The sequence below is a fragment of the Orcinus orca genome, chromosome 17 (assembly GCF_937001465.1).
Source record: "Orcinus orca chromosome 17, mOrcOrc1.1, whole genome shotgun sequence".
NCBI lineage: Eukaryota > Metazoa > Chordata > Mammalia > Artiodactyla > Delphinidae > Orcinus > Orcinus orca.
The window spans coordinates 11,975,085-11,994,587 of record NC_064575.1 but is presented as its reverse complement, the minus strand read 5'-3'; the positions used below and the strand labels follow the sequence as shown (position 1 = coordinate 11,994,587).

The 19,503-nt window shown below is 40.5% G+C and overlaps 2 protein-coding genes across 7 annotated transcripts in view; one reads left to right on the top strand and one right to left on the bottom strand.

Annotated features, from left to right (window-relative positions):
* LOC125961652 (ATP-dependent RNA helicase DDX3X-like) overlaps positions 1 to 19,503 on the top strand; it is a 491,072-nt gene that overhangs the window by 62,380 nt on the left and 409,189 nt on the right. The gene's annotated exons all lie outside the window — the stretch shown is intronic.
* Positions 3,087 to 19,503, bottom strand: part of ADHFE1 (alcohol dehydrogenase iron containing 1) — a 33,456-nt gene continuing 17,039 nt past the window's right edge. For 5 of the 6 annotated variants that reach the window (XM_004274961.3, XM_033437585.2, XM_033437584.2 and 2 more), the window contains 6 exons: positions 19,005 to 19,157; positions 17,111 to 17,209; positions 14,402 to 14,480; positions 14,134 to 14,230; positions 10,994 to 11,151; positions 3,087 to 3,621 (listed from right to left, as the gene is read on the bottom strand). In XM_004274961.3, the coding sequence (XP_004275009.1) occupies positions 3,538 to 3,621; positions 10,994 to 11,151; positions 14,134 to 14,230; positions 14,402 to 14,480; positions 17,111 to 17,209; positions 19,005 to 19,157 (670 nt within the window). In that variant the 3' untranslated portion in view covers positions 3,087 to 3,537. The remainder of the gene's footprint in view (positions 3,622 to 10,993; positions 11,152 to 14,133; positions 14,231 to 14,401; positions 14,481 to 17,110; positions 17,210 to 19,004; positions 19,158 to 19,503) is intronic. The other variant, XM_049700446.1, reaches the window with a different exon arrangement.

Sequence of the window (19,503 nt, the reverse complement as noted above, 5' to 3'; positions counted from 1 at the left end):
ATTTATTGTGAGAGTTGGGGTGGTTGGAAAGCATAATAGCATGAGAAACTAGACCCTCCCACCCCCAGCTGCCAGTAATTCAACCTAGGGCTTCAAGAGCCAATTTCTGCGCATTCAAAGTGCGACTTGTCCCTGGAGACTGCCTCCCGCAGGCCATTGTGATGGTGATGGCGGGATGTGGCCTGGCCTCCTCAACAGCTCCCAGAGGACAAGGCATTTAATGGAAGAGCCCGGGCAGCTGTCTCAGCTCGGGGTTGCTGCTCATCAGAGACCCAGCAACCTGTGCAATGTTGACCCGGAGGTGAATAGCCCCCTTTCTCATACCCACTCCCCGGAGGCAACAGTCCCTGATTAGGGTAGTTTCTAATGCAAACAACCATTAATCTTTCTCAGGGTTAAAAGGCCAGAAAAGCAATTTTTGCTCTCTCTCTATTTTGATACTGTACTTTGTCTCTGTTTTACAAGAGCAGACTTACCTCACTGACCACTGGAAAATACCCTACAGCTGTGTCCACAGCTACACTAACAATGCCAAACCCAGCACAACCCTCCCTGTGCACAGGGGAGGGACAGGAGTGCAACACGCCAGCTGTTTATTATGGCACTTGGCAAAAATCAGAGAAACATGACCCGCTTGAAACAAATTAGTAATTTTGTATCAAGAAATAAATTAGGGATGATGTATTTTAAGTGAAAATGCCACCATATATGATAATTTTATGAAAGTAATATTAAATAAACTTTTGAATACTATTCCTTTAATTTTCCTTTCCTTAGCAAGTACATTAATCCATATAAATGAAGCTGTGACCCCTAAGGACTGTTTGAGCTTTTAAGGAAATCAGTAGATAAATAGAATTTGACTTAGAAAAATGTACTTGTTTTCTCAGAAAACAATTATATATTTTTGCTACAGAAATGGACATAATCTCTCACACTCTTTTAATAGCTGGTAAAGTCAAGAAACACATCTTTTGTATATTCTCAAATTGTAAGGGCCAAAATGATGGGTATTAGGATAAAAAACACGAAGACTTCCTAAATCTGTTTCTTCATGCTTGACCTTTAAATCCTTCCTTTACAAAGTCATCATCAGTATGAATGCCAAACACTCCTCCTGGTGAGTCACAGTGAGACATCTGGTTACTGGTGGAAATGGCATCAAATATTTCAGAGAGATAAAGAATGCATTTTCCTATCTAAATTGATTTTATATTAAATTTCCCAAACTCAAAATCTCACAGTAAGGACAAGGTAGTACATAAAATCTAGTTATGGTATTTTCAGGCTTGGAGAGGAATTGGTTGAATAAAGTAAGACTCAGACAGACCAAGGGGCTGGAGTGGAATCCAGGGCCCTGGACCCCTGGACTCCCTAGTCTTATGCTGTTCTAATGATGCCACATCACCTTGCAAAATATATTACAAGAGGTCTCGAATTTACCTGGACTTTCTTTGAGGGGGTGGGGCACATATATATTTTTGCTACGCCAAATGTATTTTGAGACATTGATCAACAACTTTTACTAAAGTTTCCTGAAGGATCTCAGATTGGCAGTTTCACTGTTCTCTGCCTTATTCACAAAGCTTCTGCTCTCAGAATCCATAATTCTCCTGAAAAGCTGGAGGGAATTTTAGCTAGATATAGTCTGATGGTAGAGATGAAATTCTGTCGGGACTCTCTTGTGCTTGCCTTTTGGGCACTTGGCATAAAGAATTTGAATGCTCTGTGGGAACTAAAACTATACCTTAATGATACTGTTCCTAAGTAAAAAAAAAAATATATATATATATATATATATATATATATACACACACACACACACACACACAGTTATCTATAATGTATCTATATAGGTGTATAAAATTATGGGGAGAACATATATTTTTAAGTTTTGTTACTTTTTAACAGTGGCTCTCTTCTGGATGGTGCAATGTGAACAAATATTTTCTTCTGTGTGTCTCTTTGTACTACCCGTTTTTGGTACTGAACATATCTTATGTGTGTAATTAGAAAGACTCCCAATAAACAATATTTAAATGTTATTTTTAAAATCCCAAGTAAACAAAGATGTTCACAGAGATAAAGTAGGGCCAGGCAGGTTGAATGGCACAGTAATGCCCTTCTCATGTTTTTTAAAATCCTGATGTAATTATATACTTTATATAATTATATACTATAATATGTAATTATGTACTATATATGCATACATCCTATGCCCAGTAATTACATATAATTATATATGTAATTATATACTCTACTTGATATACTTTCTGATGAAAACTTTAATCCAGTTTAAAATATGGATAAATCTGCAAGTACACTGAGATCTAGACTGCCAAAGCAGTGCACTCACCACTGGGAGGAAAAACGAGCCATAGACGTTTCAGCAGGCTGGGAATAACAGGAGGCAGATGACCCAGCTACCAGGATTCGACTTGCATCCTGAAGTCTGTAAACCGCAAAACGGCTTGCTTTTAAATTAATTTATTCTGAGCACCAGAACCATTTTCCAAAGAGGGAATTACCATGTAGGTTGTTTGTGTTTTTCTCAAAAGAACAATTGCTCCACCAGAAGATCCATCTCTAATATCTTACCCCTTTGGATTTGTTTTTACCTTTTAAATATTAGTTACGAGTGGTTTTATGAGTCTGACCTAAAACAGCAAAGTGATATTTTTCTTTCTTTTCTCTTCCTCTTTTAGAATTAGAAAATATGTGCTTATTTTAACAAATGCAAACAATACAGATGTTTGTAAAATAAAAAGTGAAAGTATAAAATATAGAGTAAACATTTTCTCTTAATTTTCTATACTCCAAATTCCATTTCTTCAGTGATCCCTTTTAAGTTTGATGTGTAACGTTCTTTCTAGATATATATATATATATAGACATATATTTATATATAATTTAAAAAGTAAAAATCAGACCATATTAATATATAACTGTCCTGCAACTTACTCTTTTTCACTTAGCAGTTTATCATGGACGTATTTCTAGTAGAGTTATTCTCATTAGTAGCACAAAAGCATTCCATTATTTAATATACTATGATTTATTTATCCATATATTAATGAATACTTAAGTTCTTTCAAATTTTTTATTGTTAGAAAATGCGCTGCCAGAAACATCCTTGCCATATTTCTTTACACACTTGTGGTAGTATTTTATAGGATAAATTTCTAGATGTGGGGTTGATTACTGGGCATAGGATAACACACATTAATATTTTTGGTAGATACTGAGTGTTTGCCCTTTTGATACATGGAGCAGGGGTAGTCTGCAGGGTTTGGGGCAGGAACATGGACCTCTAAAGTCTGGCTGAGGGTCCAGCATGGTGGGCATTTGTCCAGTGTGTTCTATGGAAGTAGCTGGACTTGGAGCATCAGGGAATCTTCTACAGGATAAAATTATATCACATTCAAGCTGGTAGCGGGGATGTTATCTGTGGAGGTGAAAAGACAAAGCTCTTGCTAGGTCAACTTCTGTTTTCAGAATTACGATGGCCAATGGTAATTCTTTCAGTGAAAATGAAAATTAATACAGTTTCATTGACGCTTCAAACAGAGCAGACAGATCCTCTTCTGACTGAGGGCGTGGTGCAAGCTTGGTGACCCTTTCCTGAAACAGTAAACAAAAAGAATTACTCAGGGCTTTGCAAAGACAGTTTGTAAAAGCTACGAGGTATGTAAATTAACTCAGTCATGAGAAACAGTGACTTGACAATAGTCATAGCTTTAAAAATCATATTTCTTGTTTGCTTCTTACTAGCTGATTCCCAGCTCAGAAGTTTATCAAGTGATGCCTCTTTCCTGCAAAGTTTTCAAAGCCATTACTCTTGCCTGAGGTCCTGAGAATAGCCTTCTGCTCAAATGTACAGAACCAAACCAACCTCAGGAAAAACACCTCCTACAATGACCAAACCACGCCAGTCTGGTGCCCCTGCCAGGCTCTCCCTGTGTGGAGGGCACTGTCCCAGACACGTGTGCAGCCAGGGAAGACAGAACGGGGTCATCCTTGGCTTCAAAGACCATATATTTTGCAACTTGGACTTCATGTATATTACAAAGGACTTCACTAGGACATTAACTTTCAGGCTATGGGCAGCAAGTGACTTTTTTTTTTAAAAAAAAATTAAGGTTTTATCTCTACCTTCCCAAATGAATTCAGTGATTTCCTTACTTTCTCCAGCGATTATTGAGTCAAGTCAGCAAAGACACCAGCACCTCCTACTGCTATTGACACTCCCGTCAGTGGCTCCTTAATCCCCAAATTTCCAGGCCTAAATGAAATTAAGAAACGTGCCAGTGTTTTGGTTGCATGTTTGTGGGTCTCTGGGTCCGTTATCTGTGATGAGCACCTGTGTGGGACAACACTTGGTAGGAGAGCGAAGCTCCATGGGGCAGGGCTGTGCCCAGCGCCCCACGTGGCAAACAGGTGCTCAGTAGTTACTGGTTGGATTAATAAAGATGATGGGAGGGGGGATATTGGCATCTCAAGGTTCACACATACGAGATAGGACTCCGACTCCCCCATCGTTCTCCCCATAGCAGCCAGAGTGATTTTTCCGCATTGCAAGTTTGATCACACCATTCCCTTGCTTAACACCCTCTGATGACGTCCCACTGCAATTAGAACAAAACCATGTCCTCTAACCCCAGCTCTGACTCTTCTCCCACCCGCTCATCTCACTTAGACCCCTGGTCCCCCTTCAGTCCCATGAAAATGTGAATCTTCACCCTATCTCAGGGCCTTTCCGCTCTGCTTGGAATGCTTCTCCCAGATCTTCACCCGGCTGACTCCACCTCCAATCAGAGGCCTTCTCTGACCACACTCGCTGGAGTTCCCACCACACCGTCCCATGTGAAATCACTATCCCATTACCCAGGTTTCCTTCAGACCACTAATCATTATCTGAAATGATTTCATTTGTATCTTATTTGTAGATTTGATTAGATGACCATTGTCTGTCTTCCTCACTAGAACGTAAGCTCCACAAGGGAGGGAAGGGACTTTATTTTCTAAACTGTATCACATACAATTCATGGTATATAGTAAGACATCAATAAGTATTTGTCAGGTAAAAGGAAGAATAAAAAGAAGGAAGGATGTATACAAAAATTAACTTTAAACACACCTAAATGTAAGAGCTAAAACCTTAAAACTCTTAGAAGAAAATGGGGAAATATTCATGACTTTGGGTTTGGCAATGATTTCTTGGATATGACACCATAACACAGGCAACAAAAGAAAAAATAGATAAACTGGACTACCTCAAAATTAAAAACTTTTATGCATCAAGGAATAGTAGTGAAAAGTTGTCTTTTCACTACTAAGAGAGTGAAAAGACAACTCAGAATGGGAGAAAATATTTGCAAATCATATATCTGATAAGGGATTAATATCCAAAATATACATATAATTGCTACAACTAAATAACAAAAAACCCCAAGCAACTCAACTCAAAAATAGGCAAAGGACGTGAATAGATGTTTCTTCAAAAAAGATATATAAATAGCTAATAAGCATGTGAAAAGATGCTCAATGTCATTAGTCATTAGGAAAGTGCAAGTTAAAACCACGAGTTACCACTTCATACCTATTAGAATGGCTGTCCAAAAAATGGAAAATAACAAGTGTTGGTGAAGATGTGGAGAAATTGGAACCCTCGTGCATTGTTGGTGGGAATGTAAAATGATGCAGCCACTATGGAGAACAGTTTGATAGTTTGTCAAAAAGTTAAACACAGAACTACCCTGTGATCCAACAATTCTATTCCTTAGGTATATACCCCAATGAAATGAAAGCAAGGACTAAAACAGATACTTGTTCATTGATGTTCACAGCAGCACTGTTCACAATAGCCAACGGGTGGAACCAACCCAAGTGTCCATCTGCAGATGAATGGATGAACAAAATGTGGCCTTTCCATACAATGCAATGTTATTCAGCCATAATAAGGAATGAAATTCTGACACATTTAGGACATTATGCTAAGTGAAGACACAAAAGGACAAATATTGTATGATTCCACTTACATGGAGTACCTAGAATAGGCAAAGTCACAGTGATAGAAAATAGAACAGAGGTTACCAGAGGCTGGGGGAAGAGGAGAGTGGGGAGTTGCTGTTTACCATTTAGCAATAGAGCAGGGCTTCTTTTGGGGATGATTTAAAAGTTCTGAAAATGAATAGTGATTATGGTTGCACAACCCTGTAAAATGTACTTAATGGCACTGAGTTGTACACTTAAAAATGATTAAAATAGTAAATTTTATGTCAGGTATGTTTTACCACAATTTAAAAAAAAAGAATGGATGGACTGATGGGAGAAGGATGGGGGGCAATGCTGAAGAGGATGGGTGAAGCCAAGGTAAAGCTTCATATCCCAGCACAGACCCTAAAGAATTCTGAAAATCCATAGCAAGGCAGAGACTTGTTCACGGTGACTTATGCGCACGTTTGTGGCAGGGTGCAGAACGGAAGTTCGGTATTTGCTATGGCCCAAGTTGCCACATTATTCTGTTGATAATGGCAGAGCGTCTTATCTGATGAGCTCAAGCGCCCTTAAAACAACCCCGTTCATCTTGCATGAAGTAGTCCAGGACTCTCAGCTCAGGCCAAGCTGAGGTGAGTTTCTCTTTCACATTTCTAACCCCCCAACGATTGGTTCAACAGGGGCAAGGACGTAAAGTTTGTGATATATCCTTGCACGTATCACTTGTGCCATATAAAAGCCAGCCTCTCAGGATTCAGATGTGTTCCGCACTGCTATTATTTATAGACACGTAAGACCGAAGGACAACTGATTAACATGGGCAGTGAAACAAATTCAGACTACTACTTTTAGCACATTCATAAAATAACATTTTAGCAGGCCTGTCTGCCAGGGAGTGGAAGTGCTCATTTCGGTAGACAGCTCTCCTCAGTAATGAAATGTTTTGATGGGAAATGTAAATGTTTCTTTCCAGAGGTTTCAGAAATCCAGCTTGGAAGATTAATTTATTCGTGCCTGCTCCCCGAGCAGCCCGGCTATGGCAGTTGGAAACCTCTGTACACAGGGCTGCTATTTGCTGCCACCAGTATGGGCTGTGGTGTTTGGTTAAGAATACTGGCCTGGTTGTTCCAGAGAAAACCGATCCCTCTTTGCTGAACATAAAAGAAGCTTTATCACATGTTGACTGCATGAAATATCCTTTCTGGTGATGTTCTTTGCAGGAAGAGCCTATCCCTCTCACCACCTTAAATCCTGTAATACTAATAAGTGAAGATTTGTCTGCTGCATGTGTGAAATTCTGAAGTTGCCATAGCATTCCTGTAAAATGTTCGCTAAAAAAAAACGAAACAAAAACCCAACAGTAGTTCAACTGCAAAACAGACAAGCTTATTTCCAATATGCCTTCTAAAGTCCTATGAATATTCCCCCCTTCCCCATACCTGCATATAAATCTGTCATATTGACTTCAAAACTGAACTAGTGCCAGTGAATTAAAATTAACTGTGTTTCTCCTAATCGTGAAAACGTGATCAAAGGAAAAAAAGGCAGCATCCACCTTGGGGCTGTTTTATGAACATAGCTTGAGGAAATCCTGGTTTCCTACTTTATAGACACGACTTGTATTAGAAGATTCAATTTACCTTGCATCCTTTGTGAAACTAAGAAATTAGTTTTGTCTAATTAAGGTTCTGCTATCTGTGATTTCCCAGTATGACATGTGCACTGAGGCATTCAGAATGATACCTAATTAACTTGCTATTTTAGAGGATGGTCTCAAGTGTTAGTCTGGATCTGTTGCTGTTTGGAGCAGCTTTTGAAAGTGGAAGCCTGGGTACAGTAGAATTAAAACCGTCCACACCTGCCAGTGTGTGCTGATGGCTGGAAGATGCATTGCCACAGCAATTAAATGGCCAAGAATATCATCCAGTTTGATCTGAAACTCATGAATACCATTCTTGGAGGTTGATGAACACATCTGCCTGAACATTTTCCTGGGATACACAAGCAGAACCTTTCAGAGGACCCCCTGAAGAGTGGACACTCTTGCTGGGACCATGCTCTAAGAGCCAGAGGCTACATCAAAATCGTGGTGGCCGCTTGGCCTCTGGTATTCCTGGACAGGCTTTCATGGCTCCTTTTCATTGGCTGGGTCCTATTAAGTCTAAGGAAATTGCTCAAAAACAAGGACAGAAGATTTAAGAGGAGAGGGTTGCAGGAATGTGCTCCTTTAAATGTTCACTAGCCCGGGTTAGGTGCTATAGAAGATAGATGAGCAAAACAGACAGGCTCCTACCTTCATGGAACTTTAATAGGTTTTGAAAAAATGATGGTGATGGTCATAGTTTTTATTTAGTCCCTTCGACTTACAGGTTAGGACTGTGGGTTAGAACTAGTGTCTCTGCTATACTGTGAGACTCCTCTTTTTCTCATTCATTTATATTTTTGGATGCAACTGAGCCCACTGGGCCTGACCCTAAATCAGGGAAACTCATGGCCCATGGGCCATGTTTTGTTTGTACATTGGGAAATCAGGGAATTCAACACAAACATCCCAATTGCTGATTTTTCTTAAAAATGCAAGTTCTACCAACACTGGGAACTGAATTTATGCTTGGTGATAATAAATTGTAGCTGAAAAGCTGCTCACCCAATGAGATGGGTCATGTGCTTTCCAGTTCACCAAAGTCCCCACCATTCCCTAGTGCCTTAAATTACTTTGTTCATTGCTATTATTTACCTTGCTCCTATGGACAGACAGTCGACACAAATATTATCTTATGTGAGTGGTGAGGTTTTCAACATTCTAAGTACTTGCTAAGTAGGGAAGAAGCCAGTTTGAGGCCTTTGCTTAACTGAAGTGGGCTGAGGGAAAAGCACTGCCACTTGTGGTAAGCAGGATGCTGTGTGAGTGGATATTCTAGCTGTTAACTCTGTTCCAACGTCAGGGATAGATACATGAATGCCTTAATTTTGGGGAGAACTGCCTTATCCTCATAGTGTTTGTTTGTTGTTGTTGTTTTTTAAATAGAAGTATAGGGCTTCCCTGGTGGAGTAGTGGTTAAGAATCTGCCTGCCAGTGCAGGGGACACGGGTTCGAGCCCTGGTCCGGGAAGATCCCACGTGCCGTGGAGCAACTAAGCCCGTGCCCCACAACTACTGAGCCCATGCACCACAACTACTGAGCCTGCACTCTAGAGCCCGTGCTCTGCAACAACAGAGGCCACCACAGTGAGAAGCCCGCGCACCGCAATGAAGAGTAGCCCCCACTTGCCACAACTAGAGAAAGCCCGCGCGCAGCAACAAAGACCCAACGCAGCCAAATAAATAAATTTTTAAAAAGTATAGTTGATTTACAATATTGTGTTAGTTTCAGGTGTATAGCAGTGATTCAGTTATATATATGTACTTTTTTCAGATAATTTTCCATTATAGGTTATTACAAGATATTGAATATAGTTTCCTGTGCTATACAGTAAATCCCTGTTGCTTATCTGTTTTATATAGAGTAGTTAGTATCTGTTAATCCCAAACTCCTAATTTATCCCTCCCCCTTTCCCTTTCCCCTTTGGTAACCATAAGTTTGTTTTCTATGTCTGAGTCTATTTCTGTTTTGTATATAGACCCATTTGTAATGTTTTCTAGATTCCACATATAAGTGATATCATATATCTGTCTTTCTTTGTCTTACTTCACTTAGTATGATATTCTCTAGGTCCATCTACATTGCTGCAAATACAATATTTCATTCTTTTTTATGGCTGAGTAATATTCCATTGTATATATACCACATCTTCTTAAGCCAGTCATCTGTTGATGGGCACTTGGGTTGCTTCCATGTCTTGGCTATTGTGAATAATGCTGCTATGAGCATTGCACGTATCTTTTCAAATTAGAATTTTTGTCTTTTCCGAATATCCTCATGGTGTTTAAGTGACCCTTGCCTTTCACTTTTTTTTTTTTTTTTTTTGCGGTACATGGGCCTCTCACTGTTGTGGCCTCTCCCGCTGCGGAGCACAGGCTCCGGATGCACAGGCCCAGCGGCCATGGCCCACGGGCCCAGCCGCTATGTGGCATGCGGGATCCTCCCGGACCAGGGCACGAACCCGTGTCCCCTGCATCGGCAGGCGGACTCCCAACCACTGCGCCACCAGGGAAGCCCGCCTTTCGCATTTTGGACAGGAGGACTTAGTGAGTGCTCTGGGCCTGGTGAGCATGGTGTCATCTCCTGGCTCTGAGCTCTCTGTTTTATGGTGAATTACAACAAACAGGGTCTTGGCCTGTTAGGCTCTGGTGCTATAACACAAGGGTATCTGATCCTAAATGGAAGAGAGGTCCAATGGGGGATAAACTCTTTTCATGAGAACCTTGAGAGAGGAAACTTTACATCTATTATAATTCTACCATATAAATGATAGCTGCTCAGTTTAAATTCTTTTTTTTTTCAGTTTAAATTCTTTAGGAGCATATAAATAAATGAAATAAGACTCAAAGTGTCACAAATAAGTATACATATGTATATGTATAAAATATATAATCTCCCAAATATGTTTAAAAAGTGATTTTGTAATCATCTTAATTTAAAAGCCATGTCTATTCTTCACAAAATAGTAGAATTTGTAACTCTTTATAATGGAAAATAATATTAGTGGCCCTTTTGGAATAGCTTCACATAGTTTTATAGGGGACTCTTAAAAGAGCAGAAATGGAGAAAAGGGAAATCCTGCTATACTCAAGATAAGCTTGGTTGTTTTTGCCTTAAATTTTTATAAAGGATCCTTTCATTACATCGTCAAAGCTTCACGTAAGCCACAGTTTAATGGAAGAATATAAAGGCGAGGGAGTCTTGGCCCCTTCCCCCTGGGGAAGGGGAGAGCTGCTGCCTGGTGGGGAGAGACCTGGGTTGTCATCTTCTTCCCTAAGATGCCCCAAATGGACCGTGTCTCCCCTGGAGCCTGGTGCTTCTTAGAGGGCAGTGAGGATGGGCTGCGTCTCTTACCTGGGGCAGTGTTCCTTTCACTAATGCAGGGATGTCGGCCTTGGAGTAGCCAATGGCAGCTAGGCCATCATCCACATCCAGATCGAATAAGAATTTCCGCAGCGTGTCTGCCAAAACAGGCCCAGCATCTGGGATCCTGGCAGTGCGGGTGTCGGCTCCTGGAAGACACAAAGCACTGACTGTAGAGGGGAGGAAGCTGGCCCTGGGTGTGATTCAGTCACAGGATAGCTGAATACATAACCTGCTGCCGGCCCCTCACACTGAGGACAAGGGCACTGCTGTGCCCCCAGCCGGGAGGCCGGCTCAGCTGTCAGCCCCGCAGAAGACAGGCCATCCTGGGAGCCCCCAGAGCCTCCATAGAGAAGTCGGGGAGCGGGGAGGAGGGGGCGCTAACTTGGCTCTCACATTTCCAGTGGGCTGCTCGCCCTCTGTGTGGTGGGAAGAAGAGAAACGGCCCAGAAAAGAGGCACAGGAAGGAGACCAAGAAAGAAGGCTGGTGTTTGGATGAGGAGGAATGAGCATCTGTAGGAGAAAACACAGCTTATGTAACTTTCAAGGCTTGGAATTTGCTGACATCTAGAGGTCTACACATTCAATGTCCTTTCTCAAGGCGACAGCTTAGGAGGAGAAGAAAAACCCTTTGCAAACACCTTGTGAGACAAGGATCTACAGAAGTTCAAAAAACTCCAACATTAACTGCCAAAAAGGAGGAAAATGACAAAAATGGATTAGGTGTGGCCAGGGAAGGAGTATATTTCCTCTCTCTAGCTAGAAAACTGTTTTGGACTCTGTTGCCAAAGGGCAGGTCCCTCTAAATATCTATTATACAACCTGTCAGACAGAATTAAGAATAAGGAGACTCTTAGAAAGCAGTATTTAACATGTAGATAATAATGATATCGGTGAATGAGGAAGAAGGTTGCCAGGGATTGGAGATTCGTAAGGGCAGAATTTGGACATAATTACTAATTAATACACAAAAGCATAGAGATGTCAATCTGGAAGAGCCAGGGGGTTCTGCCCTCAGGTAGGGTGGCAGTGAAAGTTCCCAGATGAAGGGAATCAATCCTAAACCCTTAGCACCCATGCCCCACGCCCCCATCTATTCTGGTTGGATACATTCATCGCCGGGACGTGCCGCAATCAGAAGGTAGCATTATTTATTTATTATCCAAAATGCCTCATGCTGTAGTCCAAGTCCACTTTCTCTGTATAGGTCAAAAAGAGACTAGAAGGTATGGTTCACTCCATACTGAAGTATCTTATTAAATCAGTTTTAGCCTTTCTGTTCTCTGACAGAGACCTGTTTATGTTATCCAGGAAAAGGTATAAATAGAACCAGATACAGAGCTAGTTGGGAGAGCAGCTGGATGGACGGTAAAACTTGCCCGACAAGGCCAGTCTGTATGACACAGCGGCAGCTCAAATATGGATTAAATGGAGGGTGACACATGATACGGGGTTTATGAGGTTCTTATGTTCCTGGGATTGCTGCCATCCAAAGCTCCAGGTTTTCCTATGAAGTGTTTTAGAAAAAAAGAGAAGGTAGGAAAGAGAATACATTGGTATAAAGCTAAGACAATCTAAGATTACATAGGGAATCAAAATATTTAATGCCATTTGCAACAACTTGGATGGACCTAGAGATTGTCATACTGAGTGAAGTAAGTCAGATAGAGAAAGACAAATGTCATATTATATCATTTATATGTGGAATATAAAAAAAGGGCACAAATGAACTACAAAACAGAAATAGAGTTACAGATGTAGAAAACAAACTTATGGTTACCAAGTGGGAAGTGGGGGGAGGGATAAATTGGGAGATTGGGACTGACATATACACACTACTATATATAAAATGGATAACTAATAAGGACCTACTATATAGCACAGGGAGCTGTACTCAATACTCTGTAATGACCTAAATGAGAAAAGAATCTAAAAAAGAGTGGATATATGTATATGTATAACTGATTCACTTTGCTGTACACCTGAAACTAACACAACATTGTAAATCAACTATACTTCAGTAAAAATTAAAACAACAAAAATATTTAATGGCTAAATATGGACTAATATTAACCAAAGATTCCTATGCAAGAGGAAAGTACCGGTAGTTCCTCTGGCCTGGGTTTTGTCTAATAGAGGCCTTGCTTTCTCAGTAGTTTTGTTGGTGGCCTGGAATGTTAGGTTTAGGCTCTCTAAAGTTTTCCCGTTTACCATACATCTAGCCTACTATTTGGGCTCCTGCCTGTTTACGTATTTACAAAGGGTCTGAGTCCCAACGTAGAGCTGAACAGTATCCCCAGTCTAAAAGGGAAAAGGGATACAAGATCCTTGGAAAAGTAGGCACCATGTTTCTGGCCATACATGCCGGGAAACCTAGCAGTGGGAGGTGGAGGTGAAGCAACACATTCGGAAGGATATCTGTGTCATTCCTACCTTCTTGGAACTACTCTCTCCAACGACTCGAGCTAGAGGAGCATAATGCAGTTTTCTTTTTAGCTTTTCCCTTTATAAAACAAGTAGGGGAAGAGATGTTTTAAAAGTTAATTGAATACTTAAGTTTCCTTAAAAGAATTCTTGTATTAGAAAAATACCAATATTTTACTTAACACTAAAGCGACCCTAAATGTAACTGTATTTCTTGTAAGATTTAAAAGGCACTGTGAGTATATTATTATAGACATTATTTATCCTAAAAAAAAAGCAAACAAATTCTTCTTTGGGGAACTTTTTATAAAGTTTCTAGTTGTTTAGGTTCTCTATAACTGGGAACTTACTGTTACTTCCTGATTTAGATTCATTTTTAGTTCCTATTAAACAAAACAAAAACCATATATAACATGAATAGTATATAAACAGTTTCACTTTCCTGGGGGACGAAAACAGTGGAAATATTATTACTGTAAACTTAATGTAAGCAGTACTTGGTTCCATTTCATTGCTGATAGACTCTTAGAAACACAAAATTACAGAATTTTAATGCTAGATAGGAATTTGAGCGGGTCACTGACATTTTATTATTAAATGATCCCAAGCAATATTTTTTGGTATTATTCTTTACGGTTTATCTTCAGAAGCATCCTAGGAAATGCTCCACATATGTGGGTCACAGATTTATGATTAACGGTTCATACCCAATATTTCTGCCATCTCCAGGTGGTGCTCGGGAGACATCTGTGCCGTGAAAGTGAACACTGCTGGGGAGGTGAGTACCACAGAAAGGCCATGGGGCTGGGGAGAAAGGAAACATGGTGACCGACGTGGCAGAGCCAGTCTTCAACATGCGTATTCTAGATATTAAATTACTTTACCTTGTACTCCAGGCAATCAAGAATTGACAAATACGTTTATGGCAATTGAGAGGAGCCTAAGACGAAATTAAAGAAGTGATTATGATCTTACCACCAGTGGGTGATCCACATTATAATCCTTTGCTTTATATGTCTTCACTAAGCCTGAAATTGGGTAAGACATTCCATGGCTAGAAAAGAAAGAAAGTCCATATGTTGACATACAGATATCAGAAATTCAAGTTAACAATACTCTATGGGAGAGCCCTTCACAGTCTCTTGACAATATTATTAACCCACAAAGTTAGACATTCTGTTTTCTTTGATTCCTATGGGGATACATTATTATGCAGTTGATATTTGGGCTTTCATTCACAAAACTTCTGAAATGTTAAAATTCAAATGCTCACAGAATTGTATGCATTTAAAAAGTATTGATGCTTAAGTTGCTGGCCAAGCACATTGGTTAAACTTATGATGTTGAAGAAATCAAGAATTCACTTTGAAGTTTCTTTAATAATCTTCAGGGTATGCGTTTTCTATCTTGCTCTGCACTGCCTTGGCAGTGTGTTCCTTCACAAACTGAAGATGTGGGTGGGAATTTTATGAGCCAAGATGTACTGCACTAGACATGCAAGCTTGTTCCGCCAGTGATCTGTCTTGCCAATGATTGATACCTTCTTTTAAATGCTACGTACTAATGGGAGTTGAATCATACGTGATTGTTTCAGCCTGAAAGGCTATCCAGAAAAGGCATTTTCGTTTTTATTTGTGGGGATTTTTTGGTTGGTTTTAATGGGAAAAGTCTTTATCCTCTCGAATTGTTAGTGAACAAATAGGACAATATGATAATTTACTAGATGACCCAGAAGATACACATTGTGACAAGTTAATATATTTACAGTTAATATATTGAAAATGAAATGTTTTACAATAGTAAAATGGTCTGTAAGTCTATTAATGTGGGTTATTGGATGACTTTGTTTTTATTTGCTAAAAGATTTACATTTCATAGACAGATGAAGTATTTTGGTGAATTGTATGATTATCCAAAAAAAGGTGCCCCATGCCTGTCATCTCTCATGAGGCAGATCAGAAGCTATCGGTTCTCTGAGTTGTTGGATACTTAGGGACGTGCTTTACTGTTTTTGGGCTTCATAGTATTCAGAAAAATATCGCTTAGCATGCTTCCGTGATGTGAAAGGGTTCATGTAACTTTCAAAGTACCTTTTTAACAATAGCCAATATTTTAGTTTGATTTCTTTTATTTTAACAGTTATATATATTCTTTGTAAAAAAGAAAAATGATCCATAATCCTATTTCCTCAAGATAGCCATTATAGAATGTTTCCTTCTAGTCTTCTTACGCATATGTTTATGATCGTATTGTGCACTGTTTTTGACATTGCTTTTGTTACTTAATATTCTTTATAAACATTTCCCCATATCATTTTCTATTCTTCTAAAATATTATTTTAATAGCTATTTTATTCTTTGAGTACTAAACTTCAGTTAACCATTCCCAAACTGTTGGGAATTTAGGTTGTTCCTAAAAGTTTCAGTTATAAATAACTTTTAGGTGAATATCCTTATAAGGATATTCTTTGACCATACCATGATTATTTCTTTAGGCTACATTTCTACAAGTAACATCAGTGGGGCAAAGGGTATAAACATTTTCCAAGCTCTGGGCAGATTTTGTTCAGTTGCTTCTTAGAAAGGTGGTACCCATCTATGCTCCTCTCAGCAGCAGAGTTTGAGGGTGAACATTTCATTGCGCTCCCCTAGCAAAGGCCAATTCTTAATTCTCCGTGTTCACTGGTTTTCAAGTTTAAGGCAACATACCAATAAGGTTCTGATCAAAAGACTAATTCTGGCTATTGACAAATATTCTAATCCCCTTCTTTTTGAGAGAGATTAGGAGAAAAAAAATCCTGGGTTTGACGTTTTAAAAACCCATGACACATGATGAAGATGTGGAGAAATCAGAACCCTCATCCACTGTTGGTGGGAATGTAAAATGGTGCAGCCACTGTGGAAAACAGCCTGGCAGTGCCTCAGAATTTAAACAGAGTTACCATATGACCCAGCAATTCCACTCCTAGGTATATACTCAAGAGAAATAAAAACATATGTCCACCAGGTAAACTTGTACATGACTATTCAAGCAGCAATATTCATAGTAGCCAAAAAAGTGGACACAACACAAATGTCCATCATGTGATGAATGAATAAATAAAATGTGGTATATCGGTGCAATGGAAAATTGCTTGGCAGTAAAAAGGAAAGAAGTACTAATATGTGCATGGGATGAACCATGGAAACATGATGCTAAGTGAAAGAAGCCAGGCACAAAAGACCACATATTATATGATTCCATTTATATGAAATGTCTGGAATTTGCAAATCCATAGAGACAGAAAGCAGATTAGTAGTTGTTTAAGACCTGGGGGTATAGGAGGATTGGTGGGCGACAGCTAAGGGGCACAGGATTTCTTTTCAAGGTGATAAAATGTTCTAAATTTATTGTGGTAATGGTAGCACAACTTTGTGAATAGACTAAAAAACACTGAAAGTTTTAAATGGGTGAATTACATAGTATGTGAATAATTAATAGCTCAAAAAAGCTGTTACCAAAAAGAAAAAAAATCTATGACCCGATAAACTGCATTTGAATTAAGAAAATATTATGGGACACAAAGTTAAATATCTTCTTTCTATAGCATATTTAAAATCTGACCACATGTCCTAAATTATAAACATTTAAAAAATTTAAGGGCAATAGCTTTAGGTGAAGAAATAAAATCTCAAATTTGCTCACCACAGATGAACACCAGCATTTCCAAAGCCAATGCCAGCAAAAGCACTTGCCAAGTGCATATTAGACCTTGCTTCAAGATCGTCAGGATTTCTGACAGCCCTGTGGATGACATCAATACCTAACAATAACACATCTACATTGGCATTTCCTAGTGAATAAAGAGCCACCTTAGGGAAAGATCTGGAAAAAAAAAAGAAATGCTACCCGATAGGAAGAAAAATTAGGCAAGTTATTCAAATGACACCTTGTCTTCTAGACGAAAACCAAAGGGAAACATATTTTCTCATCAACAGTTTGAGCAAAGGCATAATAAATATGCTGTCAGGCTGCTCATGGGATAAAAGTGCCAGGGGAAGAAAGCACTGACCCTTGGACTATGAAAGCTGCTCAAGAAAAGCGCCCTGAGACTCATTCTTCTTCTTCACTTGTCAATGACCTTGATTGCGGCTGTGAGTGGACTCAGAGTAAACACATACTCGGAAGGCCCAGGGCCCAGGCTGGTTTGCTGAAGTGAGTCCCTGTCGCCTGGGGCTACTTACTGGCCAAGTGAGCCGCCCAGACATCTTTCTCTCTGTGATACCACCCCAAATCGGACCCACTGGAGACCTCTTTTGGTATCTGTGGAAATTGCACATGTTATTTTAATACTTATTACTGTGGACGTGGGATGTTGTTGCAGGACAAGCCTTCACTTGCTCCATCCCTCCTCAGTGCCACTTTGGAAAAGCAAATTCTCAAAGGCCCCTTTCAGATGCAGCTCAGCCTTCCTGCTCCAGGGCTTGGAAACCCTGCCCCAGGGAGGAACCCTAAGACAGCCAAGGGCACCCCTTCCTGCATGGTTTTTTGTGATCCTGCCTGGAGTAAGGGTTCTTGCTATGAAATAAAAGTGCCACAGCCCTTTTCCTCCTTTCATCTGGAATAGTTAGGCACGTGTGTCTCTTTCCAAAACCCAGTGCTCGTTCCTTATTCCCAGATAACAAGGTGAGACAGCAGGTGAGGGAGCTTCAGCCTCTCTTCTGTCCATTTCGCCCCCTCCCCTCCCACAGCGGCCATGCCAAGCCTTGTGTCCCCGTCAGACACCTGGCTGGCCATCATCTGCATCTGCTTCTACCCAGACAAATCCTCCCTGCTGGGCTCCGAGCTGGAGACAGTTCTGTGTCCCTCCCCTACCTCTACTACAAAATGCTGTCCTAGGCCGAGGAGGCACCGCGCTCACATCTAGTCCTAACCTGCCCGTTCTTGCCCTCCGCTGTGTATAAATACAAAGGGGAGTTCGACTTTGCACAGGTCTTAATGTCTCAGGGATCAGTTTTCATCTCTAAGTATATCTGTGCTCTCTCTCAAGAGTCTGTTATGGCTATTTCATGCATAAATCTTTCCAAACCTTTTAGGAATCTTTTCAGGAAGGCTTTCATATCTCCCAGGACAGACATCTCTACACATTTATTTCTTAAATTGAGTTCATGTGCGTTTGCTCATGGGTCCACCCCGTGTGCCTCTGGATGGGGCCTGGTGGGGCAGGGCCAACATCTGTCTCATCTGTGGTTCTCATTTCTGCCCTTGGTAGCCAGACCTCAAAGGACATCTCCCCTCCCCCTGGTTTGGTTTTGAGGCTTTGATGAATAAACCTTCTACCTGCATCCTTCATAAATTAGGGGCTCCTATGTTGTCCCCTCATGATCTTTGCCTTTTCAGATCAAAGGATCCAGTTTTCATCTGTCCTCATGGGGCTCCCTCCAGAGGTTGCTGGTCTCTGGTGCTTCTGTACGTACAGTGACTGATTTTTTTGGTGAGCGGGCTTGCTCAGGACATTTCAGGATCTGGTGCGCCACATTTCACGGGAAGGTGGAAAGTGGCTTTTCTGTTCTGTTTCCGTCCCCTCCGGGCGACATACCTCTTCAGGTACTTAGCAACGATCCTCAGCGCGTGGACTGCCCAAATGTCACTGATGGGGTTGCTGCCCTGGTAGGCTGGCCGAGTGATGGGATTTGCAGGGCAGGGGCTCCGCATGTGGTACGGGAGGGCAGTGTAGGACTCCAGGGCGTGACTAACAAGGAATATTTAAAACACACAGTTGAAAGCATCCTTTTCCTCCTTTCCTCCATTCAGATCCCAAACCGTCTCAGAATGCTCGGGACTCACTCCCCTGTGGATATGCTCTGTAGTGCTGATAAGCACAACTCATCTCACTAATCAGCCTCTTGTCCACGACAGTCATTGCTTATTATAGCAATTAACACAGGGAAGCTGACATTAACAGCACTACAGTGGTTTTGACCAGTATGTATAAGATTACATATGGTTCCTTTCTAGTGCCAGTATATCTTTATGATGTTGAATTTTTAAACATTTAAGTCATCAAGAAAAGCACTGAATCTGAAAAATGACTTCCT